Here is a 26845-nt window from a genome sequence, read left to right as displayed (position 1 = left end):
AATAATTGGATTTAATTGATACGCACACTAGCAAAGAGTTCTACTGATTACTGATCTAAGTAATATTGGACAAAAGTTGGTATAACATTAAACACGTTTTGATTCAAATTTTTTATTAATATTTATGTCCCCATTAAAATCCTGACTCCTCCCTGGTCCCCGATCATTCCAATATAAGTTGTCTCAATTGAAGGCTAGTGACATTCAAATGGCTGAAAAACAGGAAGATCATAACAGTGGCCATTCTGTTGGTTTTCATTCTGGAATTTCTCCAAAAGACTGCTGAAAATAGTATGAGTAATGGCATGTGGAATGTGCTCTCTAATTTTTTGATTTACGAGAAAAACAATGCAGATCTATGTAGTCAGTTCAAGTGTTATCTTGTTATCCACATCTTTCTTCCTTTATTTTCTTTTGAAACTATTTGCTCATCTATAAATTAGGTGGCAATAGTGTTATTTATTTTTTAATTACTTTCATCTATTTATCTAGTTAATAAGAATTTGTAGTTAGTGTCACTCCGTCCATTGTGTTTACGACCTCATCTAACAGCTTAAGCCCTTAGACAAGGGATTCATTTATTATTTCTATATGCTCTCTCACTCATGTGCAGACCAAATTGATTTTTTCACTAAAGACCTTTGTGCATTTTTTTTCATAAATGGACAGGAGCAAGACTTGAATGGAGGTCTTTTGCTTACACTAATACCATCATCTTATCTAAAAGTTTAAGTTGATATAGAGGAGATACATTTATTCATTTAAATTGGTCTTCACACTTCTGTTGGTTTGATCACTATTTCTTTTTCAAATTAGCAGGTGGACAAACAGTCTGTGTTAAGAAAGAACCAGTCAAGATGGGAAAGGTAGATTTTGGTCGTCATAAAAAATCAAGTGGTGAGTCTTGGATTTGCTCTTTCTTCAGCATTTTGATCTATAGGTTTTTTATACCTCTATTCATATTTTATGCAGCATTTATGAACATGTACACTTGAAGCTTATTATTTCATTGATACAATACAGGAAAAGAGCAAAACAAAGGAATCAAATGTGCTCCAATGCCTTTTCGAGCTGTGAGAAATATCAACAGCATTGTAAAAACTGAATCTGATATGCAATCTGCTTTGGTCCCATGTGTTGCAGCCAATCCCATTTTGGTGGAAGTGAAATGCCTATCTTACGTGGTATGTTATTTATCACTCGAAATTCTTTTACCCCCTGTATCTCCCTATCGAATGGATTCCTCGATTTTTGTGTTCGTGTGCTGCAAAAATTTCCTTACCACCAGATTGCCCTCTTTAAATTTGAATTTTTGTTCTACTTATAGCTACTCTTTCTTTTTCTTCATAAAATTGTATCAGTAACTGATAAACTTGAATTGTGTAAAGTTTACATAGCTTTTCCGTTTTTATGCTTATTTTGCACTTGCCTCCCTTTTAAGGTGGATTTTTATCTGACACGTAGAATATGGATATTGGTTATGATATCAAGGTTTCCATATGCGTATTATTGACCAAGATATCAAAGATTTGGTTGATGGAATGATTGAAATTGATACTTTCATCATATTTTATTAAAACGCTAATCTAACAACTTAAACTTTTAAATGAGGTGGTAAAAAGTGGCATCAGACAAATGAACAAAGTTCAAGTCTTTGTGCCGATCATTTATGAAAATAGTGCGTTCGCAAATCCAGTTTGTGGGGCGAGGGATAATATGAAGAAATAATTGTTTGCCCCCTCTAATTTTGCTTAAACACGGGAAACTCCTTCCCTTTTAAAATAGGCCGCCAGATGCCTTTTTTTGCATCTTTCGCTTTTAATGCTTTTGACATATTTGTCGTGCTTGTGTAGGAATTGTCGACATTTCTTCCACCATTTGAAGGAAGAAACGAGGGAGGAAACTCGCAGCTCATCTTCCTTAGAGATTCAGTTGGCAGACTCTGGCCAGTTCTGTGCACTGTAATATTGGATGTTACAGCACTTGTAGATGGATGGCAACAATTTTGTCAGAAAAACGATATTCGGCTAGGTGATTTATGTAAACTTAAATGTGAAAATAGCGATCAGCGCATCTATGGGGTCGACGTTGACGTATCAGCAAATCAGTTGGCTAAACTAAATTTCTAGAAGCTGGAGCAGTGGTCATTTGCTTATTTTCTAAACCGAATTTAGTCTATTTGTTTAGATAACTTTATTTTTATTTTCTTTTAGGTAAAAAAGTTACTTTCTAAAAGTAGAGTTTAGTCTTAATATGTTCACCGGCAAACAAATTCAAATTTTTTGAAACTTAGCCAAACGTGCACCTTGATCTAGGCCTTCTTATGATCTTTCTGTATTCTTTCTTCAAACTTTAATCTAATTCCATTGTGAAAACTTATTCCTTAAATTCCTAGTATTAATTAATTAATTCCCTTTCATCCAAACCTACTATTAACAACCACAATTTAGTAATTTGGTTATGAGGCAAAGGTACAAGGGGTGCCACGTGGTTAATTTGGCATGCACAATCTATGGCTTGAAAGAGACTCAACTTATGTGGTGCAGCTCATGTATATATATAATTATTGTATTAATGTTGTACTTGATTATAACATTCATCAATTTTTGTTTTTTCTGATAGTTGATATATATAATTATCTAATTTTTGCTTGAAAGATTGTCATGTGTTGATGTATCTAATTTTCTGATAGTTGAGGCGTTTTGTTTTTTCTTTCTGCAGTACATTATCTGTTACATTCTCAATTTTTCTGTAGACTTACTAGTATTTGTGTTGGTGTATTATTCGAATCATTTGTATCGGGAGAAAATAGCAGTGAATCAACAGCTTGATCAGATACAAGAAACTGTAGAGTTCGATTCTTGACAAAAGGAATTTTTGCACAAGATGAATGAAATACGAAGAACGTGGAATGCAATGTTGAATTCATCACTATGTCATCACAATATCAAATATTTAGAAGAAATTTTGCATAACAGACTGAAATTCAAGGTCCCCAAGAATGGAGCAATATGGCGATTGCGATGCATGAATGTGTTCAGAAATGCTACAATGTTGTGGCATCATTGCAAACTCAAATTGTTCAAAAAATTCAAATTACAAAAAGCTCGACGATTTTTTTCATGTAAGTGAGGAAAGAAGGTCTCATTTGCTGCAGGAGATTGTCGAGATGCTTGGTTCCCGGCATCTACACTCAAAAAAAATTAAGAAAGGGATCTTTCCTAGTGGAGTACTGACCTAAAGTTGGTGAGCAGGTTCAGCCTCTGAAAGAATAGTAACTGTTGAGCCCCTCCATGTTTGACCTTTTCCACTACTTAAGAGTAAAAACTTCGTTATATTATAGAATGTCGATGCATCCTTTGCTAATGGTAGGTAATTTGTCTTCTTCAAGCAGGCAATCAGAATAAGACCACATATGGAATGGATCACTTCATCAAAGGGTGTCATAATTCAATCTTCAGATGATGGAACACATGTAAGTCACATATGTACCAAAGGCACTACATTGGCTGTACTGGTATGGATCTCAGGCACTGGAAAGTAGAACTCTAAAGAGAAGTTGTACGTCAATCAAGCACCAAAATTGGATAAGGAAAAAAATACCACTGAATCAATGGAGCATCTTTAAAAGAGGTTTAAAGAATTCATATCTCATTATAACTGGAATCAGAGGAGAAAAATTGATTCAGAAGTTACTTTATTTGTTACTAGTATTTTTACTCGAGGATAATGATGTTATTAGATAGATTATCAATTAATATAACTAGTATAAATAACATTATAATAGAATTCAACAATAACATAAAAAAAACAGGAGAGTTAAAGCAAGTCTCAGGGAATCGCGTCAAGGACGATGTTCTAAAATCGTGTTGTTTTCCCTTCATGCGGGTACTTTTGTTACTACGAGGCTCTAAGAAAAATTCCATATAGTTCACAATCGGTTCTCCTTCTATGGGCGTGACTGTAGAAGGATAAAAAATGAACTATTGTCGATTTGCCAAAAGTATAAATGTATATGGAGAATAATTCTTTAACTTGTGTTTTCAAGTTATTGTTAGCAATGAAATATTAATGACAACGTGCAAATGAGTACTAGAAGTGTGCAAAGTCATGTGGGAAAAATGTTAATGACAATGTGCTTTCAATCTTTAACGACATTTACTATATGTTTTTATATCCATATAATCTATGACAATATTGAAAGCCGCAGCTATGTACATGTGCACTTTGCAAAAGATTTATGGCATCACATTCTGCCCATTGCAAAAATTCATTTTCTAGTATTAAGTAATGACTGCACGTACTTGGTTTATAAGTAGAAAGCAGCCATGCTTTCTTGAGAAACGATGAATCTTAGTCTTCTCTTGTATGATATAATAGAATATACTTATTTTAAGGGGGAAGATCTCTAAGGAGACACTCTAATTAAGAAACTTTGCATATGATGTTGCTAGAAAACAAGTAGTTGGTTTATGAATAGGAAGTACTCAATGCTTGAAAAACACAAATTGTTTTTTTTTAACCTTATATTACAAATTAAAACATAATATTAGACACAGAGATCTCCAACTAACGTGACACTGTAAATTAAGAAAATTCGTGTTATGAAAATAATTATTAAATTTACAGGAATGGATATTGAAGAATCTCATAAAATCCATAACAAGTAGAAGAGTAGTAATTGACGAGAAACAAATTAAGAATCAAAACAAGAGTTTTTCTTTAACAAATTAAAATAAAATCCAAATTCAGTCTTTTCCAACTCAATTTTTGAAAGAACAATGTTGACACTATTATATGCGTCATTAAATGATAGGCTCAAATAAATATAAAGAATAAATGATTTATTTAATTAATTCTATCATTTTAAAGCCACCTGACACCAACTTTAATAAGGCTGTATTATTGATGGGAAAAAAAAAGAAAAAAAAAAAAATACTTGTGCAGCATTTGAGGGCGGTAAAATTACAGCCCTCTCACATGTGTGGGATCCGCGATATGTGAGAGGGCTATACAAGTTGACGTATAACTTGCTCTGTATGTATCACTTTTGATTATTAATTATGCTAAATAGCATCGTTCAAAGGTGTCCTCAACTCATTTGGATTCTAAAAATCTAATTTTTTTATCATAAATTCCTCATAAGAAAATTGTCAACTTAATAATTAACGCCCTTCACAACAGCATGAAATCTCAAACCTCTTCTCGAATTCTCTATAGATTAGCAACCACAATTGTAATGAAAAGCTCTTCTGTCTCACTCTTTCTGTAGAAAAGGTTCATAAATATTTTTCTCCATTTTGATCTTTCCAATTTTTTGGGTTTTTTCTCCTTTGGACGGTTGGTTCTCCATGTTTATATATTTTGCATGCTCATTTTTTCTTCTAAATTTTTTGGCTTAAATCAAATTATCACCATGGTTGTGCATAACACTGCTGTTGTTTGATGATTAACGCAGGTGAACAACTGCATTGTTATTTGGGTAAGAATTCTTGTTACTTTTGTTTGAGAATTGAAGAATTTTTAGATTTGATTTTGGTTGCTCTTTTAGAATATTTAACGAGTGGTTTATCTTTTCTCAGAGAATTAATTTACCATTCAAAGCGATATATATATTTTTCAATTATACTTGTCTTCTTCTTCTACTTGATAAATCTTCAAATGGGTGTAGAAACTAGGATGGCGACGGGACGGGTATGGAATGGATCAGCCATTCCCACCACGGTCCTGTCAAGTATTTTTCTCACATTACCCTGTCCCTATACCAGGTTAAAATGGCGAGGGGCGGGCAGGTTTTGTTTTTTGCTTTTATTTTATTTTTTATGTTTTCAGTTAGTAAATATTATTACATTTTTTTCTTAATTTGTTAAGAATAACTTATTTTCTCTTTAAAAATGATGATAAATCTTTTATTTCTATTTGATAAAAAACTTAAATTTGAAATTAACTTTAAACAGAGTTGGTAGCAGGACGGGAATTATGTTTCCATATCCACCCCGTACCCGCTTCAGGGCAATGACTCCCGTCTCGTCCCTGTCCCCGTCCTATTTACCCGATTAGGCTAGTAATCCCAGTCCAATTTGGGCGGGGCCTACAAGTATCAAGTAGAATTAGAGCACGTTTGACAAGCCTAAAAAAGAAGTAAAATTAATTTTTTAAGAAGTGGGTAAGATCGAAGGAACAACTTTTAAAGCATGTTTTTTAAATCTATAATTCTGTTTGGCTAGGCTGCGAATTTACTTTTATTTCTATTTTTGATGAAACAACTGTATTTTATTCAATCATATCTGTATAAATGTGGTTTAAAATGGAGATTGGGCAATTGTCGATCCACACGCTATTCTGATACATAAAGAGTGCCTCTTTTGCAAGGGTTTATGCTACGCCGCTTGCTTCCCTACAAATAAGAGAACACGCAAATCCATGATGCAGCCGATGAGATCACCTTCAGGGGAGTGCAGATTAGGCATGTGTACAGCAGCCACAGCATTTCTGCAGTCATTCTGCAACGTGGACTACTTTTTTGATATTCCGCAATGTAATATGCTGCATCATTCAATATTCTTTCTGGTGGTCAATATACACATCCAAATTGGTCTGTGTTTCTGTTCCTCTGGCAATACCACATAATGACCCCAAGGAATTCCATTTCAGATGCCAACTAAAATTTCCACGCCTTAAGCACATCGCCAAGTTATGACCTGTGTAATTGAGTATCAAGTCTGCGAAGCGGCTCCTGCACCAGACTCCTCTACAGCCTCACATTGCTATGAGCATGCATAATGTCCTTTATCCCTCCCCACATCTGTTACGAGGGCCACTCACTGGAACTTGTCTTTGTTGACGTCTTTGAAACATAGGAAGTGCATCTCTAGGGGTGGCAATTGGACTGAGTGGCTCATCGGGGCTGGGCTGCTATGAGCCTGGGCCTGAACTGTTAGATATTTTTCATCATTTTGCATGTGTTTAATTTTTTGTTTTGCGAATGATTTGCTGCCCGGATTAGTGTTTGCCGCTGCGCAACTGGGTTCGACCTGAACTTGGCAAGGGGGTAGCGCCCCCTGTGGGGGCTCGGGGGCAACGCCCCCGAAAGAGAATTTTATTTTCAAAATTTTTTGAATAGGTACATCTGTTCATTTTTAACAGTTACTTCCAATAGACGTTTGCAAGGATTTCAAGGGATACATCTATTCAAACAGTTGCCTCAGTTTCTATAAATTCTGGGTGAATTCTCATTTGCAAACACATTAAACAATTTATTCATCCTTCTTTCTCTTGGCATCAATCAGTTATTTTCGAGTGTCTTCTTGGTTTGATCAAATAGTCGCAATTTGAATCAAACGCCTCCATTGTATCCTGAGAGAGATTTTCTATCATACCCCAGTTGTGACTTTGTTGAATAGGGGAGAAACATCTCTTAAAAGATAACGTTTTTTCGTGCCTTGGAGTTCATTAACGTATTCAGATTTCCCTACATTTTTATCAACATGAACTGAGCTCCAGGTTGAAACGCTCAGCTAGCCGCTGGGCTGTGTTCCATAAGCTGCCCTACGAGCAGTTTGTGGGTGCAGACCACGAGCTGACGAGTCCACGAGCTCGTCTAAAAATAGTGACCAAAGTGACCGTTTGGTTGCTAATGAAAGAAAAGTGACCGTCTTTCAATTATGACCAACGAACCGCTCTGCACAATTAACACCCGTATCTGCATCTCTAAACATTTTCCATGTGAAATAATTAGTCTTACTCCGTTACTTGGATAGACAGCCTCCATAGAAAGTGCCACAAGCTTCATAATGGATTTGATGCTTCCTGCTTCTCTGTTATGGGTAGAAAAATATATTAACTTTCCGAATATTCCAGCTTCCATATTGGTTCATCAAATCAGTCCCCACTAAGTAGGAAGTCTCTATAATGAGGCGAGATCGGTTGGAAAGTGTAGTTCGAGGCAAGTAAAGCTTAGAAGTTACTTTTAAGACACTTTAGTTTAGGCATATAACATGCTTATAAAAACTATACACTGGAAATATTTTTATCAAATGGCAATTTTCCTCCATGTTGAGTGATTCTATGCATTTAAGCTTCAATTCTAATTTTTAATGCCCTGTAAATTTTCTTACAATCTCCTCTTTGTTCTAATTAAGTAATTAATTATACATTGAGTTTTATGCAAATCAGGTGCTTTTCAGAAAAAAACTTTGCATGGGACAAAAAATATGGTTCGTGATGGTGAAGCATGTCAAAAGCCGAAAAATGCATCGCCTACTGTCACCCGCTTCTTCAAAATCATGGTTCACGACGACTATTTAAACGTTTTGGTATCATATGGTTTCTATTGTTTACTATCTCGTAGTGAAATTTATAATCTTTTACATGCCCTTGTTTTAGCTTTCTATATGATAACCTTTAGGGCAATCAACAGTTTACTACCTCTCTATTTCTGCATTCCAACACCAATTTAAACAGGGATCATGCTGTGTGCACACAAGACTTTACACTCCGCTCACATGGAGGGGGTCCACACGTAAAATATTTGTAGGCCCCCCTCTATGTGAGGGGGGTGTAAAGCCGTGTGTACACCAGCATTTTCCTTTAAACAGATGCTGTAATTTTTAATGATAACTTCATTTGACTGATTGACTTTACAATTTAGTTCCTGTTATACTCATCTAATGACTGCGAACTTCAAATGATTTTTTACTCTATGATGCTCTATTCTTGCCTAAACGAGTAAAAAATATATATATATCTTGATCAATACATTTCTTCGTTAATTTCTCCATGAAGTCATGTTTTCTGTTGGTCCTATCTCTGTACCCATTGATACGTTACATAAAACTGAATTTTTCCGAACATATATGGTACACTAACTTTGCCATGCAGACGTCGATTCTTTGGTAAAATACATGTTTTCTAAAATTTTCTAATTTGCCTGCAGTACTTGACTCCTGATTTTGTTCAAAAAGAGCCAAATGTGATTGATAAACCAAGTTATCTGGAGGACTCAACCAGGCAACTTTGGCCAGTAACGGTATCGATTGTTGATGGTTACCCGGCCATCCAGAATGGATGGCATAAATTCGCGGTGGACCATCTTCTGGAAGTTGGATCACTTCTGATATTCTCTTACACCAGGGGTCGTCACTTTGTCGTCCGCATATATGGAAGAAGTGGGTGTGAAAGATTGAAATTTAAGCCCGGATCAAGTGCTTTAGTTGCATCTGGGTCAGAATTTCAGCATGATCAAAGCCTTTCAAAAGGTCGAGGGAAGAAGGGACAGACTGGGGAAAAGATAAGACTGGGAAAAAGGTCAAGGGAAGAAAAAGATGTAACAATTACTGCTAATGAACCATTTCGAACACTTAAAAAAAATCCAAGGGGTAAGCCAAGATCAACCATTTTAGTTGCATCTGCATCAGAATATCAGCACGATCAAATGGTTGCAACACCACCAGCTGCTTCAAATTATGGAAGTCACTTTGGAAATTGGCATCTTCCTCCCCCAACTATAATCATGGATGATCCAGTTCTTATGCTCAACAGTTGCACTGGATACAATCAAGGAGAAGATAGAGCCTATTTAAAAGACTTGTCAACCTTCGAGATGGGGAGAAACGAATCCGATCCCAATAAAAGTAAGATATCTTCTCGAGGTGAAGAAACAGTTCCTGATAGGACCGAATCAGTCGTTAATAAAATTCAAATGGCCAAGAACGAGAAAGATCATATTATTGACCATTATAATGATGTTTCTAGCGCTTTTCCAGCAGAGTCTGCTGCAAATAGAAAAATGAGTAAGGACACGCCAAGTGACGAGAGAAACAATGCAGTTCAAGGTAGTTGGTTTTTTACTAATGTCATAGTTTATTATTATTATTTTTTTATTTCTTAGGCCCTATTGTTAATCATTTGATCATCTGATAAATTAGGCAACGGTTGGATTCTTTCATCTGACAATGAAGCTCCATCATTAGGCGGTGGTCAGAAAGCTGGAAGCGAGGGTGCTGTGGTTCCCAAGTATAATGAAAATCCATCAGGTTTGTGTCCCTTCTTTGTTGCATAATTTGGTCTAGACATATGTGGCATGTTCAATAAGTTGGATTATTAACATTTGACAATAACAAGAAGAAAAGAAAGTGTTCATAGTAGTGTCTAGTACTATCTAATAAGACTAGTACTGAATATCAAACATGTAGCTAGTTAATAAGAAGAAAAAGAAGCAAAAATCTTGTTCATTGAATTTCGTGTCATTTCATCCACCATCTTGTTTGACTTCCATTGGTTCATTCTGGACTTCTGTCAAATTAGACAGGTGGGCGAATAATAGATGTTAAGGAAAAGCTAGTCGAGATGGGAGAGGTCTTTGTAACACGAACGCTTCAACTAGAGTAGTGTGTCTGACACGTGTCGAACTCATGTAAGATATCGATAATTATCGGACACTTTACCACAATCATTTTTTCTTTCTTCATTGAAAATATTATATATTTTAACTCATAGTTATTATTAAATAACAAATAGATACTCATATTTTAAAGATTTCAACAAGAAAAATAATTAGTATAAAATTAAATTTATATTATACAAATGAAGAATTTTAAATAATTTAATCAACATGTCGACTTCGTGTCTTGTCATTACATTTTTGAAAAATCATGTGTGATGTGGTTGTGCTGGTTTTGATGCTCGGACTCATCTTTTTGGCCGACATACCCCATGTCGTCAGGATACGACACATGTACAGGTATGAAATATGGGGCGGACACCACAATTTTCAATCGGACACGGCCTAGGACGTAACTTTTTGGAACTTGGATGCTGCCATTGTTGTTGTAGTTGGACTATGGCTCTTTTTTTTTTTTCTTTTTAAAAGGGCTTTTGGGTATCTTTTTAAAAAATTATTTATCGACTCGTCTTTAATTTTGAGCTTTTGGGCTCTTCTTTTTCTTAAAATGTTATCCATTGGCTTTAAGTTTTTTAAAATTCTTTGATGGTGACGGAGTTTGTTGTATGTGGTGGGTTTGCATTGTGGTGGTGGTGATGGTGCTATAGTAATGGGTGTATGGGAATGGGATAGGGGCGTTTGTACTCAATAAATTGATTAATTTATGATCAATAAATAATATGTAATCTGAAAAATGTGATCGTAACTCACAATTTATTAAGTTGTTATCAAAAAATTACTTGTGATCAATTAATTTTATACTTTGTGATCGATAAATGAGTTGTGATCATAAAAATTTTGATTTTGTGACCGATGAATAAATTGTGATTTATAAAAAAATTTATTTGTGATCGAGAAATAATTTGTGACTTATAAATTTTTTTATTTGTGATTGAGAAATAATTTTTGACCTATAAATTTTTTTATTTGTAATCTAGAAATAATATTAACCAATTAATTCAATAATTTATGATCAAATTACATAGATTTGTGACCTTAATATATTTAATTAATAAATTATTCTTTAATGAATTATTTCATAAATAAAATTCAAAAATATCTGATTTTTAAAATTTTAAACTTTATTTCTTAGTTTTAAAATGTGTTGTATTTAAAGTCTTAGATATGATTTTTCTCCTTTTTAAGTGGAAATTACACCTGTTTTTAAACTTTCCAATTCAAAAATATGATTTTAAAGTGTTTTTTTTTTTTTTTTTTTTGGTTTAAAATTCAGATGATGATTCATCTTTTAAAATAGTAATAATAATTTGTAAAATTAAATTAATTCACCCCACTTCCGTCCCACCCCCACAACCAACTCAATTTCATCCAAACCCTAAAAATCACTTCTCACTATGTCTTTCCCTTTCCATCTTTTTCTGTTCTCCGACGGCTTCATTCCAAAGATGGTGTCGGCTCTCTGGTGGTAGCGATATGTAGCCTGCATCGTAGCTCTTGCAACAATGGATTGTTGGGCTATGTTGATGGCGGTGCGTATATTTGTCATATGTGGTGGTGGCGGTGAGTATATTTGTCATCTGTGGTGGTAGCGGTGCATTTGTGTTAGGTTGTTGGGTTGTTTCTGTGTGGGTGGCGGTGGTGTTATGTTGTTAGGCTGAGTTGGTGATGATAGCACTGTTAGGCTATGTTGGTGATGGTTGTAGCGGTGGTTTTTAGTTAATTTTTGAGAGGGTTTTGTGGTGTTAGTGGTGTGCACAGCACCTGCGATCTGGCTTCGAGTGTTTGGTGATGTTGTGATATGGCATCTTAGATGGTGGCGGAGTTTGTTGTATGGTGGTGTTGTGGTTACTGTGGTGGTGGGTTTGCATTGATGTTGTGTGCGATGGTGGTGGTTTTGCATAGTAAAGGGGGTGGTGGTTGTGGTGGTGGTGGTGGTGCTGCTGGATGGGAATGGCATGGGGGTGTTTGTGTTCAATAAATTGGTTAGTAACCAATAAATAATACATAATCTAAAAAATGTGATCATGACTTACAATTTATTAAGTTATCATCAAAAAATTACTTGTGACCAATTAATTTTATAATTTGTGATCGATAGTTGAGTTGTGATCTATAAAAACTTTGATTTGTGATCCATGAATAAATTGTGACCTATATAAATTTTTATTTATGATCGAGAAATAATTTGTGACCTATAAAATTTTTAATTTGTGATCTATAAATAATTTGTACCAATTAATTCGATAGTTTGTGTTAAAATTGTATAGATTTGTGACCTTAATATATTTACTTAATAAAATATTTTCAATTAATTATTTCATAAATAAAATTTAATAACATCTAATTTTTGAAATTTTAAACTTTATTTCTTAGTTTTGAAATGAGTCATAGTTAAAGTCTTGATATGATTTTTTTTTCCTTTTTTAGCAATATCTTGGACTGGGGAATGATTCGAGGATTGTTTAGTGGCGTAAAATAGGCTTTGTAACTTGGTAATTTAGGAATGATTTTTTTTTTTAAGATATCAATTTTACTTTAATATTGCACTACTTGTGAGATAAAAAAAACATTTCGATGTAATTTATGAATATTTTATTAAAATGTGTTATGTAGTGTAATTTGCACTTTAAAAAAAATTGTTAGTCCTATAAAATTGATGATTATCGGTAGATAATTTTTTTAAAGTGTTTATAAACATGCATGTAAAGTAATCTCATTGGACCATTTATAAATGGGCCGCCAAAGTAATTGATCTTATTATAAATTATAATATATAAAATGCAATCACACCTACAACAAATAAAAAGATTTTGCTTGTAAATTTATGGGGGATAATTATTATAAATTACAATATATAATTTAACTTTTTACATGTGAATTTTTGGAAAAAAATTGAAGTTTCAAAGACGTACCTACGTATCCGTGTCCGAAATTTGGACTTTTTTTAACCATATCTCTGTATCCTACATTTTAGAAAATAAAAGATCTAACACTTAGATACATACTCATAGCTAATACCAGTACCTCGAGTTCGAGCATCATAGCTTGTTAGGGAGAGGTAGCTTTTGGTCTTCCTCAAACTTTAAGCGGTGGGTATTAGGTTTGCTCTTTTGTCATTATTTTGATCAAAGGGTTAAAATTGCTTTTTATTTATATACTTGCGTTTAGGCTCATCTAATCCTCTATACGTAAGTTGTTGGGAATTTATTTATTATGCATAGCGAAAAATAAAATAGATTTCAATTCCCACCGAAAATTCGCTTTGTGTTTAAATATAAATTGTGATAAAGGTTTTTTTTTTCTAGATCTGCAAACTCTTTTGCATTTTCTTTATTTCAGCAACCTTGATCTGTTACCTATAACTATCCAATTATTTAGCCTTTAATGAAATTCCACACAAAGAACAAGATTGTAGGAACCTGAGTTTTCTCCTCATGTGCTAATAGGAATAATATAATTCTCTACAAAATTGTAAACCCTAACTACTTATTTATATAAGTCCAAACGGGTTTGGCTTGACTTGGTCCAATACTTAATTAACCTATTTAATTAAATTCGGTTGATGAATTAACTAATTCGGGCCTATAAGTAAGCAACCCAATTAATTAATTTACCCAGCTTATTGAATTAATTAATTGACAAATCACAATCTTCTAGTTCTCCTTTTGTGTGCGACCCATCAAGTTCCCAATCATGATACTTAACCACATGAATTATTATTTTGATCTAATCAAAATTAATAAATTAAAACATCATTTTAATTTATCACCAATTTACATTTTCCGTCCGAGATTGACATCTAACGATGTGCTAGGGCAATACATGTGACGGATAATGTCATGTGGTATGACAAAATCAAACTTGTTCGTTTACCGTGAAACTATAATTCCTTTGTCAATATGACCCGATCAATTACGAGATATGAAAGTATGTCAATCTCGATTATCGAGTATATCTTTCATTCCACGATTAAGTCAATATAAGTCAAAAACTCATTTTCGACTTCTGAATAAACCTTGGCCAATGATTTTGTTATCGATTTAATTGGATGAAATGTAAATCTTAATATCTTATTAGCTAAGAGTAACGAAATCTCTATTGATCATTCACAACTTTCATACGATTCTTGACATACTCGAATGGTGTAGTATTAGTGGCCTTGGCAGAGCAATATTTAACACCGTCAAAGTATGACTGTCCTCATATAAGGCACTATGATGACCTCAAGTCAAATGACCAATTTAACTATCAAATGTTAGAGATTAATTATTGATACTCAGATAATTATTCATGTGGAATCTTTCAGGGGGTCTCCAATATTTTGTTCTATAAGAAAACATCCACGTGTTCATTTAAATGTCATCATACTTTAACTTGTGAGATCAACTACTTACTTCACAAGTAAAAAATGTCACATTTGATGGTCTATGCGTAATAACGATATTCGTCTCTCGTTGTTACTTACGGCCATGGATTATTTAAGATCCAACATGCATAATTTGTATTTTACAATCCCAACTCCTTGTAATTAGCAAATTACTGAAACTTGAATCTACAGACTCTTATTTAATATTATTCATCAGAATATTGATTTAAATAAATAATAGATCTTGCCAAAAATAAATGCATTAAACATATTAAAAGTGTTTACAACATAAATCGATTGGACCTGGGGTATAACATTTACATAAGTTTGGCAGCAAATTTTGATGAACATGTACCTTAAAGCTTATAGAAACAAATTTTGATGTGCACGTAAACTTAAAGCTTATTAATTGAATGTGGAATTCATTGATTTTATACAGGAAAAGAGCAAAATATGGCAACTGAATGTGCTCCAATGCCTCTGCAACCTGTGAAAGATATCAAGAGCACTGTAAAAACAGAACCTGCTACTCAATCTTACCGGGTATGTTATTTGTTACTAACAATTCTTTTACGACTCACCCACCTCCCCAATCTCAAAATTGAAGGGATTCCTCAATTTTTTGTTGTTGTCCTTCAAAAATTTCATTACCACTAGCTTGCCTTCTTATTTTACTTCTTAATAATCATGTACACATTATTATCTTTTTCATTGTGAAACTAAATCAACAATTGATAACCTCGAATTTTCTGAAGTTTGTGCACTTGAAGTTTTCGTGCTTATTTTTTTGCAGTTCTATCCTCGTTATGGTGGGTTTATCTTATACTTAGCCTTTGTTCGGCAGCCATTAAAAACTGTTTTTTGTTTTTTTGGAAAATGAGTTTTGGAATAGTGATATGCTGGGAACGGAAGTCTTACTAAATTCAATGAAAACCAGCCATACCTTCTAGTTTTTTACATACAAGAAAACCAAATCTGACAAATACGCATTTTTCTGTTGTAATGTGGTGACTAATTACTCATTTACTGCTATGCACTGATAGAATGAAAACAATACTCTGCCACGTTGGTTCAAATTGTATATATGTCGTTTTCTTCTAAGTTTATATTTAATATTGTATAGTTTAACATGGCCACTCAGCACGTAGCTTTGCTTTCCAGTGTTGAAGACTAAATTTAAATAAAATAAATTTCTCCCCCATCCAAAAACTTAACTTTTTAGATGAAGCTATTTAACATGGTATCAGAGCACACCTATGAATTGTGTTCAAGCGTACTTGCTACTCGTTTAAGAAATTTGCACATTTTAGGGGTAATCTTTAAGTCTAAATTTAAATATTTAAATGTATCCCCTCTTATAAATAACTTAAGCTTTTAGATGGGGAGTTTAAACACAAAAAATTATTTCCTTTCATTAATACAGCCGGACACCTTTTAAACCATATCGCATCAAATTCTTGACATCTTTGTTTTGATTTTGTAGGACTTGTCGATATCTAATCCACCAACTGAAGGAAAAGAGAAGGGAAGGGACAAGCAGCTTATCTTCCTTAGAGATGCAGTTGGCAGACTCTGGCCCGTTACGTGCTATTCTGACACATTGGGTGTTACGAAATTTTTAGATGGATGGAAACAATTTTGCAAGGAAAACAATATTCAGGCAGGTAATATATGTGACCTTAAATGTGAAAATAGCGTTCAGCGCATCTACACCGTCATATGAGTTGGCTAAACAAATAAATTGCTTAAGAGCAGGCAAATGGAGAAGATTCTGTCTTTCTTGCAGATATTATATGTATCTACTCATTTATAGTGTCAATTTTACATCACAAACTGACGTTGACGGATTTTCCATGTACTTATTTAAGAATCTATTCAACAAAGGTATTCATGCTTGGAGATTTTTCTTTGATATTTGAAGTTTAACAATTAATACTTCTAATTTTCTAGTATTTGAATTACACCATCTGAATAGAGGGAAAAAGAGTCAGATGTAGCGGTGGATGGGAAGGCGAGTAAGTTGTTATAGAAAGCCTTTAGTTGTAGTTGAGTGCCATTTAAGTGTACAAGTTGTGTTGTGTTCACCTAAGATGGAATTAAAATGAGTTCGTATTATTTGATTATCTTTATGGAGAAACATAAATAGACATAATAATGAAGACAAGAGAAGGATTTAGAATGTAAAAACATCCACACTATGTACAAACGCAAAATAATTGACGATAAACTAAAAATTAAGGACATGATAATGAAATGAATAAATTCCAAAAAATCATTAAAAAAAATGTTCCTTAGTTTCAAACTTGTTTAACTTAGTTTTTAGAAAGAATTCGTTATATGGATTAAAAATAATGGAGATTTTCAAGTTCTTTCAAACTTTAAAAATTGTTTAAATTCAACAAAAAATAATCGAATTCAATTTGAATTGGGCAAAAGCCCAAAATGACCAACCCAACCCAAGCTTGATCTGTTTGGGTTGGGCTGTGTTTAAACTAATAATTGGATTTGATTGGTTTGATTTAAAATCAAATCGACCATGTTGGATTGAGTTTGAATTGGATAAAAAATTCAATCCAGCCCAGCCCAACCTAACCCACGCCTAGCCCTAATCCCATGTAATACAAATGGTGCCGAGAAGTGGCAGTTTGAAAACTTTCTATCTTCCATATTGTTGAAAAAGTCACTTTTCCTTTATGACTTTTCAGTTTCATCTCCCATGATAACAGTGTCACTCTAGACGTTGTTATGAGGAAGACAAGCAACCAGATATGAACACGAGATGGAGATTGGGAAAGAGAAAATAGAGAATTGGAAGAAGAAGCTTTTATTTTATTCATTGATCAAAGGTGGTTCATTACGAAGAAATTATATGGAGTCTAAACTTAAATAAACATGGAAACTATAGGGCTTCCTCCATAAGCAACAAACTAAATTGTTGTAAAATAACAATAATAACTGAATTTAATGAGATAAAGTAAACCTTAATTATTTTGAATTCTTCTGTAGAATATACTTTTAACGCTAACTTCTCGTTCTTTTATAAACTAAGCCCATGTTTGAGCCACATTCTAGGAAAAAAATGTATTATTCATATCAAATCAATGAGAAATGTGTGGTTAAAAAATAAGAAATTTTTTTAGATTTTCGTGTAATATTATTTTATTGAAAAATATGTGATTGAAATGATGTCAAATCACTATTAAAGAATGTATTTTTTTTGAAAATAATGTAGTTCAAACAAATCCTAAATTTGATAAAATAAATTCAGAATTTGCATGCAAGTTGGTCATAATAAAAATAACTCGTAGAATCCATAAAGATATTGGCGCAAAGTTGAACAGTCATCAACTTTTACGCACAATTTTCCACCATTTTGATTGTTTTAGAATTATTAAACAAACAAAAATCCATTAATATATCAAAAACGAAGTTATAAAAAATTGTCTTGGGAGAAACGAAAAGGTGAACCGTGGGAATACATGTCTATGGCAATGGGTGCACGAAGGGTTTTTTTTTTTTTTTATCGGTAAATGTAAATATCATTGATAAATAATATTTATGTACAAGTACACTGGGTATACCCGGACAAAAACAGAAGCCAATATCACATACAATTACTCTGGGCATACTCGAGAGATACAACAAAAGTGAAGTGCAAAAATAGTCAGTGACCCAATGCTAAGGACTCGAAATTGGTCAAGACATCCGAATGCAAAGAAAACATAACTTTGTATACGTATGTCTTGATCCGTCTCACAATACAATCCAAATTAGGTGATAGATCTTCAAAAATCTTCCTATTACGTGTTAACCAAATGTAATGGACGGTATTTGCAAGTGCAATCCGCTTAGCCTTGCTAAGCCATGATGTACTTCGGGCCTCTTTTTTCAACCACTTCAGAGTGCTAGCGAGTGTTGACATAGATCTTTTGATTCCGAGCCATTGTCTAATATTCCCCCATAATGTCAAAGTGAAAGAACATTCAAAGAATAAGTGATGAATTGTTTCCGCCATATACCCACAAAAATCACACTTGTGATCGATATCCAAGAAATGCAATTTATCTTTTGTTAGGAGCTTTGATTGAACCTCTAACCAAAGCATAAAAGAGTGTTTCAGAGTAATGCAAGGTCTCCAAACATCAGTTGCCCAAGTCTTCCTTGTACCCCTCGACCTAATGAAATCGTAGGCCATTTTTTTACTGAATTTAGGGCTTGTCTCCCAGCCAAAAAAACTGCCCAGAAATCCTAGTATTTGCTTCTTGTTATGAGCAGTCGGCTAACCCATAAAACTATCCAGATTTACCTGAAATTGGCCCCTGATTTGAGTATGCACAGCTTGCTGAATAGAGGCTAGATCAGCAGATACAGTCAGGTTATTTTCACTGTCCATCGGAACGGGTATCACCGCCCGTCCATGTGCAAGAAACTGGGGACCAGCAACCTTATGAAGAAGTAGATCTTTGATTTCCAACAATTCTTTAAAGAGTGGAGAGTGATCTTTCCTAGGACGAACCTCCTAAATGCAAGCAAGCACCTTTAAGATACACTTGGTGAACCCAGCGAATCCAAATAGTGTTCTTTTTATGTTGAATGTTCCAAAGGAATTTAGCAAGTAGCGCTAAATTCCAACTCTTCAAGTCCTTCAAGCCGAGGTCTCCTTAATCTTTTGGGCGGCAAAGATCTTTCCACCCACCAAAGACTTCTTAGATCCCCAAAGAAATTTTCGACAAAAGCTAACAATCCTTGAGATAATTGTAGTTGGGATAGAGAAGATAGAAAGTCAAAAACATTCAACGCCTTGAAGAACCGTCCTAATAAGTTCCACTTTGCCCGCATAAGAAAGTGAAGAGCAATTCCAAGCACCGATATAAGCTGTCATATTATCGAGAAATGGGGCATAACAACTAACTTTCAACTTTTTCGAGGCAAGAGGGATGCCCAAATATCGGAATGGCACAGTACCCCTCAGGATATTTGTAATTTGAAGGATATCTTCTAGCGCTTGTCCATTAATACCAGTTGTATACAAGTTGGATTTCAGGACGTTCAACCTTAAACCCGATACAAGACCAAAATTTGAGAGGCAATCCATGAGAATTTGCACCGATGTAACATTCCCTAGCAAAGAGCATCAAATCATCCACAAAAGCTAGGTGGGTGATCTTTTGGGGGCCACATTTAGGGTGATAATTGAAATCACTATCATTTGTGGTAGCCCTAAGCATTCATGAGAAATATTCAATCCAAAGCATGAACAAAAAGGGAGAGAGATAATCACCTTGCCGGACGCCTTTCCCTCCTTTGAAGAAACCATGCATACTCCCATTCAAAGCTACGGAATATGTAGGAGAAGTAACACATTCCATGACCCATTTTACAAATCTCGGAAAGAAGTGCAACCCTTCAAGCACACCTTTAATGAAGTCCCGACTTACCAAACCGTAAGCTTTCTTAAGATCAATTTTTAGGAGGCATCTCGGAGCAACCCTTTTCCTATTGTATTGCCTCATGAGTTCTTGGGCAAGATGGATGTTTTCCATGATACTTTTACCTTCCACAAAGTGGCCTGTGCATGGTCCACAATATTACCCAAAATAGGCCTCAATCTAGAAGCAAGAATTTTTGCAATCACTTTGTAAGTAACATTACAACAAGAGATAGGCCTATAATCCCCAACATGAGGTGTATGAGCAGATTTAGGCACCAAAGCAATGATTGTGTGGTTGATTTGTTTGAGGATAGAACCCGAAGAGAAGAACTCCATGATAGCCCCACGAAATCATCACCAACAGTCCCCCATGCATTCTTAAAAGAACAAGAAGTATAACCATCCGGCCCGAGAGACTTTCCATCTCCAATACCAAAGAGTGCCACTTTGATCTCCTCATAAGAAACGTCCCGAATCAAGGAGTTACCTTGTTCCAATGAAACCAAAGAACCATTCCTAACAATTTCCAGCTCAAGAGGCCAAGTTGGACAGTTTTTTCCCAGCAACGTAGTGTAGAATTGGACAAATTCTGTAACAACTTGGTCTTGTGATGTAGTATACATCCCATTCTCTTTGAGTATAGTAGTTATAAAGTTCCTCCTTGAGTTCCTTTTAACCACCGAGTAAAAGAACTTTGTACATTTGTCACTTTGCTTAAGGAAGATGCACTTTACTTTTCGATAATAAAAACTACGTTCCATTTCACATAAATCGATGGCTTTCTTCCTCAATTTAGCGACCATAAATTGAAAATGTTAATTCATGGGCTGATTATGGAGCTGTAATTGGGCAGCCTCCAATTCACTTTTAGCCTCATTTGCCCTAGTCGAAATGTGCCCAAAATGCTTTGTATTAAGCTCCTTCAAAGCTCCCTTTAGTTTGCTCAACTTCTTGGAAAGAATAAATTACTTTGTCCCCCTCACGTTAAAATTCCAGCAAGCTTGAATAAGTTCATGGAAGTTCTCATGCTTAGTCCACATGTTAAAAAACTTGAAAGGTTTTTAGTGCCTCCAACATGGTCATGAATGGAAACAATGCATGGGGAGTGGTCGGAAAGGCATCCGGAAGGTAGAAAATCCGCAACAACATATGCCCTATTTTGTACCCAAATATCATTGACCATTGCCCTATTGATTTTGCTCCAAACCAAATTATTAGTCCACGTATAATAACAACCAATGAAGCGTACATCCGTAAGGCCCACATGAAGGCAACAATTTGCAAATCCTTAATTTCATAAGGGGTAACCTCCGCACCATTACATAACTCATCAAATTTAAGTACATTGTTGTAGTCTCCAAGAATCATCCAAGGCAACGAAACATTAGCGTTAAATTCCATAATGTTACTCCAAAGTTGCCTCCGATTAACCATAGTATGAAATCCATAAACGAAACTAACAAGAAAGGTATAAAATGTTACCTTGCAAGTAACTTTACAATGGATGATTTGTGGATTAACCTCATCACATCAAATATGACTTTGGATGGATTCCACAAGATCAAGATCCGCCCGACTCTATGAGTGCAAAAATTGTTTACATGCATGAAACCATCGAACTTGTTCCGCAAAATTCTCTTCAACTTTGGAACACCCAACTTAGTCTCCAAAATGCCCAAATATCAATGTAATGATGCTTGATAAAATCCCAAATCCCATTTTGTTATAGGGAGGGATTTATATCCCTAACATTTCAAGATGCAATCTTCATGATATTGAAGCAAGGGATCTACCCTTTTTCTTGTCAACTTTTATTCCTGGTTTCCTTTGGTCATCAATCTTACCTTCGAGCTTTTCGTTTCTAAAATATTTTGAATCTGCCTCTTTGTGGTTTGATGAAGAATCTACCCCAATTGTAGTAGGCCCAGCACACATAGATTTTTTTCCAGTACCAACCTTATTTTTCCTGCTTACAACTTCAACGAATGGGCCCTCAACCTAGCTGAAATTTTCCCTTGCTGGACATCCACAACTTCAGGTTGTAAGTGCTCAATTTTCCGATTAAGAGGCTGCCTTTGATGCTCATCTGAGACACAAGTGTCCTATGGCATGGTTTCTAGCAAACAACATGTTGTCTCGACTGGAGAGAGCCCAGAATTTGAGGTTGAAGTGGATTTTCCAAGCTACCCTTTAGTACCTTGTGCAGTCCGTATGGGGACATTAGAAGGCACCACATTTTTTGCCTTACCTTTGTACCCCTCGACATGTTTAAAGTTGCATCCTAGAGCGGGAACCATAGAATTTTGGTTCATGCTCAAAAACAATTTCTTGTTCCCTCAATGTGCCATTTGGGATCCTAATCTTTACCTCTCGCACAAATTCAATAGAAGCATCAACTTCGACTAGAGCTCTTGCATAGGAAAGTCGACCTCTAGCTTTCGTAACCTTATCGGTTGAGATGGGTTTTCCAACCTTGGAAACAATTTTACCCAAGGCATTCATGTTCCAAAATTCCAAAGGCAATCCCGGTAGGTTTATCCAAACCAGCATAGTGCTAACATCTTTGTCATCGAAGTAAAAGTAATGAGGCATGACTTTTAGAATTAACGGTTTCCCATATACCAAGTATGGACCCCCATGCAACACACTTAACCTATTCACATCCATTTCAAATTTAAACGCCAACCAATCACTCGCATGCACATAATATTTATAATCAACCTACCACGAATCACATAATTGTTGTAGTGCCACTTTTCTCGAAAACCTACCGGCAAAATATCCAACAAGACCATATCCCCCAGTGTCTTCAATATTGTCTTCATCCAACTCACTCAAGATCACTTATTCCGATTGAATATTGAAGGATTTCAACTTAATGTTTTCCTCCATTTTCCTATTATCTTTAAAGAGGTTAACCCATGGAATTTTACCCTCTTTCCCATCAACAATTTCAGCAACATTTACCTCATTTTAGTTCTTTAATTCGGCCTTATAAGACTGAAAATTGAAACTTACTGAATCCGTATCCTCATCTCCAAGTGTTTGGGACACACTTGGGGACTCACAAACTGCCATATGAAGTACCTTCGAAGGGGGGATACCTCCTTGGACGTGGAAGTGGTACAAGAGGGCAAAGAAAGATCATTAACAAGTCCAGCAGAAACATTCTAAGAAGAAATGTGTCCAAACTGACCTAGGACGGTGGGGGACTTCTTGGAATTAAGCCCACTTTCAAGGCCTGTTTTCTTATCCATATCAAAAGAAACAAAAAAACCCAGTAGGTGGTGAGACAGCCCACAAGGAGACGAGAAAGGCCCAAAGTAGATTAGAAACCAAAAATGAGATATAAATTGGGCCAGTAACAGAAAATCTCGAAAGATAAAAAAAACCAATACAGATGGCCTAACACAAGCCCAAGAATGGGGAGGAGATGGGCCGGGTCACCTAGGAATTCAGTAATACCATACCCTCTTTCCCGTCAACAATTCCAACAACATTTACCTTGTTTTGGTTCCTTAATTCAGCCTTACGAGACTGAAAATTGAAACTAACTGAATCCGTATCCTCATCCCCAAGTGTTTGGGACACACTTGGGGACTCACAAGCAGCCAAATGAAGGATCTTCGAAGGGAGGGAATAATTTCCTTCGACGAGGAAACAACAGAAGAAGCCAAAGGCAAGCCAATAAATGGGTCAACTGAACCAACCTGAAAATTAATATGTTGAGACTGGCCATGGCCAATAGAAGCCTACTTGGACAAGAGCCCAATCTTATAGGCCGATTTTTTACCCATAACTAACAGCAAGAAAAAGGCCCAACAAGGGGGAAAGGCAGTCCACTAGTGGAGAACGCAGCCCAAAACCGTATAAGAATCCAAATAAAATACCCAGCCCACAGGTAGAGGAGTTGACCAAAAATCTGCAAAGGATCCAAAACCCAGGAATAGAAACAGCAAAGGACTGTGCATAATCAAAAAACTAGAGTAGACCCTGTCAAGAAGCCACCAAATCTGCCAAAAACAACCACCAACCACTGACACGCCAACAAGAAAACCAGAGCCCGATTTCAAAAATCTGAGAACTTGCAGGAATACATATACATGCATACAGAAACAGAAACCAAGAACACTTGGCAAAGAGAAGAATCCGACAAAGGTGAACCCAGCAAGAAACAACTAGTGAGAGAGCCAAATAACAACTAACCAAAAGCAGCCGCGTCAAGAAATCTTTTTGTTACACTTCTCTATTTATATTTCAAATTCTATTAATTCTTTCGAATTCAAATTATTTAATTGGAAATAGTAAATAAGTTCCTTGTCTTCCCCAACGTCGAAGGTGCGTAGCGCACTATACCTCCCCAGAAGGTAATTTTAATGTGGTCGATTTTCCCTCTTTTGCAATCAGTTTCGCTACAGCACCCGCTGCTCTAACTAACTTGTTTTGCTAAGACTAATATTTATTTTCTGAGTTACATTTTTTTCTCTTTCGTACGCAGTTATTATCATATCGGCCCAAAACCTTGCTAATTGATCTTTACGGTGCTTCCTTTATCAATTAAGCAGTACATACGACTTTCATCAAATACGACTTTCTGCAAAATTCTATATGTATCTTTGAGATCGAGTATGTTGGAATTGGGTTCAAGCTTTCCCCAGCCCCTTCTCATCAATGGACTCCTGACGAGCTCATATTGATTATGGGTTGAGAACGAGAATTGAACTCTATGAGATCTAATATGCCAGGTTGTCTCTTGCCTACCCATGGATTCAGCAGCAGTTTGAAAGGTTGCCCTATTCGAGAATCTCCACCAATTAGTAACTCAAGATTCCATACTTTTCGTAAATGAGAGAGAAATCCACCACCCGCGAGCGAAATTGGACAGTTGCTCTATCCACTCTCGAATCGGATTCTGTTGAACCAGCAAGAACTCACTAGAATAAAAGAAGAACTAAAGCAGAGAACTCAGCTGAATGACAACTGCTAGAACAAAACTGAAAGAACACTCCAGCACAAACAGAAACCAATGTAGGCAGGAAACAAAACCAGGTATAACCACCCAAAATCAAAGAGATTTTGGACGATTAAGAAGCAGCACTCAAACTAGCCTGAACGAAGAATGACTAGAAAACACTAAGGACAAACCCGGAAACACCAAACTAACTGGAATCCTCAAACTGAGTTAAGGAATCAATCGGCACTTCCAAACTTTGCAATTTTGAAAATAAATGAACTAGTATGCTCTCCAAGACCAGAAAAGATAAGGACCAAGTAAAATTCAATATGTTTAATTCAATTTCCACCAAAGAATAGTAAAAATTGAACTAAAACACAAGAAAGATTCAAGAAATCAAGGCACAAAGGGTATTTGAATGCAGAGGAAGGAGTCACCTTAAGTCTAGGTCAGGCTCTAAACAATGGTGATGAATATACAAGTGTAACTTATAAATTATGTCAGTTTTAATGTTGTCGTAATATTATTTTATATTTTTACCATAATTAAATTCATGGCCGAACTTTACTTTAGATTGGATATTTTGTTTTGTTTATTGGCTTATTGAGTTTTGATTTTGTAGATTAGTTAAGAAAATTTCGAATGCATATTGCATACTATAATTTAATGGCCTAAATTTAAAATTTGTCCCAGGCTCCAAAAATTCAAATCCGGCCTTGGTTAAATTTTTCCTATGCCGGACAATATTCTTGGCTCCGTCCCCGATGTCAGAATTCACATTAACTTCTCGCCAATTGGATATGAGATATTGAGATGTCCAATTTTTCCATTCATTCGCGTACTTCTTCCAATCAATGTTGTATATGCCAAGGACCCTTAGAGCTTCTATTGATGAGATGTATGGAAGCTACAGAATCAAGCTCAACCCATATTGTGCTAAAACCTTGTCTTTTTTTACATATAATATTGTATATGCAAGTGGATCTTATCACACTAAAAAAAGGAAGTGAGTCAGAGGGAAAAAAATGTAACTTGGACAAAAATGGAAGTGACGTGGACAAAAAAATAAAAATGTAAAAAACAAAGTTGGTTAGACATGAGGTATATTTGTTGGTGTTAATCGTTGAATAAAAGCTTCGAGTAGTTGATTTGAATCCCAAGAATCTGCAAGGTGTTCTACTCTTCTACTGACCCTTCTGGTCTTATTTGGAATTATTTCTCTAGTATTGAAAATGCATAACTGAGTTCTCAAAAGCAGGGGGTTGAAGTTGAATTTTGGTAGTAAAATAGCTCGAAACTTCCTTGGCTATGACTCCATATAGAAGTACACAAGGAATTGATTCCACAGATCTACAACATCAACATGATGTCAACAGGGAGCCAAATTTCCACATTTTCCAGTTGTAAAATAATATTTTTAGAGAGGATTGAATGGTTTTTCTAGGTATGGTTGTATCCCAACATGAGGCCATTGTAAAAATGACATTATCAGAGTCCAAAGCATGCTGCCTAGTGTTGTAAAAGCTGTTTAGAATATTCTGAACAGACTGCAGACAAAATTGAGTTGAGCATCTTTCCAAAAACCAAAAGTTTTTTCTAAGACTAATAAGATACCATTGGACATATTTTGATATTTTTCTGGAAGTTCTTTGTCTGATTAAAAGAGACTTTGCCATTGTTTGAACCCCATTT

At 35.2% G+C, this 26845-nt stretch overlaps 3 protein-coding genes across 3 annotated transcripts; 2 read left to right on the top strand and 1 right to left on the bottom strand.

Moving 5' to 3' along the window:
* Positions 1-9: 9 nt before the first annotated feature.
* LOC111367105 (B3 domain-containing protein Os01g0905400-like) lies at positions 10-2388 on the top strand. The gene is made up of 4 exons (XM_022987820.1): positions 10-688; positions 820-897; positions 1024-1184; positions 1854-2388. Exons 1-4 carry the CDS (start codon positions 592-594, stop codon positions 2127-2129), a joined length of 612 nt encoding a protein of 203 aa, XP_022843588.1. The 5' UTR covers positions 10-591; the 3' UTR covers positions 2130-2388.
* A 3073-nt stretch (positions 2389-5461) lies between these two features.
* On the top strand, positions 5462-16637 carry LOC111367104 (B3 domain-containing protein Os02g0598200-like). Its single transcript, XM_022987819.1, has 6 exons — positions 5462-5482; positions 8176-8315; positions 8936-9833; positions 9927-10034; positions 15208-15311; positions 16252-16637. The coding sequence occupies exons 2-6, from the start codon at positions 8214-8216 to the stop codon at positions 16489-16491; spliced, it is 1452 nt and encodes a 483-aa protein (XP_022843587.1). The 5' UTR covers positions 5462-5482; positions 8176-8213; the 3' UTR covers positions 16492-16637.
* A 2410-nt stretch (positions 16638-19047) lies between these two features.
* LOC111366583 lies at positions 19048-20311 on the bottom strand. Its single transcript, XM_022987311.1, has 4 exons — positions 20050-20311; positions 19729-19889; positions 19402-19643; positions 19048-19273 (listed from the first exon to the last, which is right to left on the bottom strand). Exons 1-4 carry the CDS (start codon positions 20309-20311, stop codon positions 19048-19050), a joined length of 891 nt encoding a protein of 296 aa, XP_022843079.1.
* Between the last annotated feature and the right edge of the window lie 6534 nt (positions 20312-26845).

The sequence above is a fragment of the Olea europaea genome, chromosome 18 (assembly GCF_002742605.1).
Source record: "Olea europaea var. sylvestris chromosome 18, O_europaea_v1, whole genome shotgun sequence".
In the NCBI taxonomy this organism is placed as follows: domain Eukaryota; kingdom Viridiplantae; phylum Streptophyta; class Magnoliopsida; order Lamiales; family Oleaceae; genus Olea; species Olea europaea.
The sequence above is the reverse complement of the archived record's forward strand: the minus strand, read 5'-3'. Positions and strand labels throughout refer to the sequence as shown.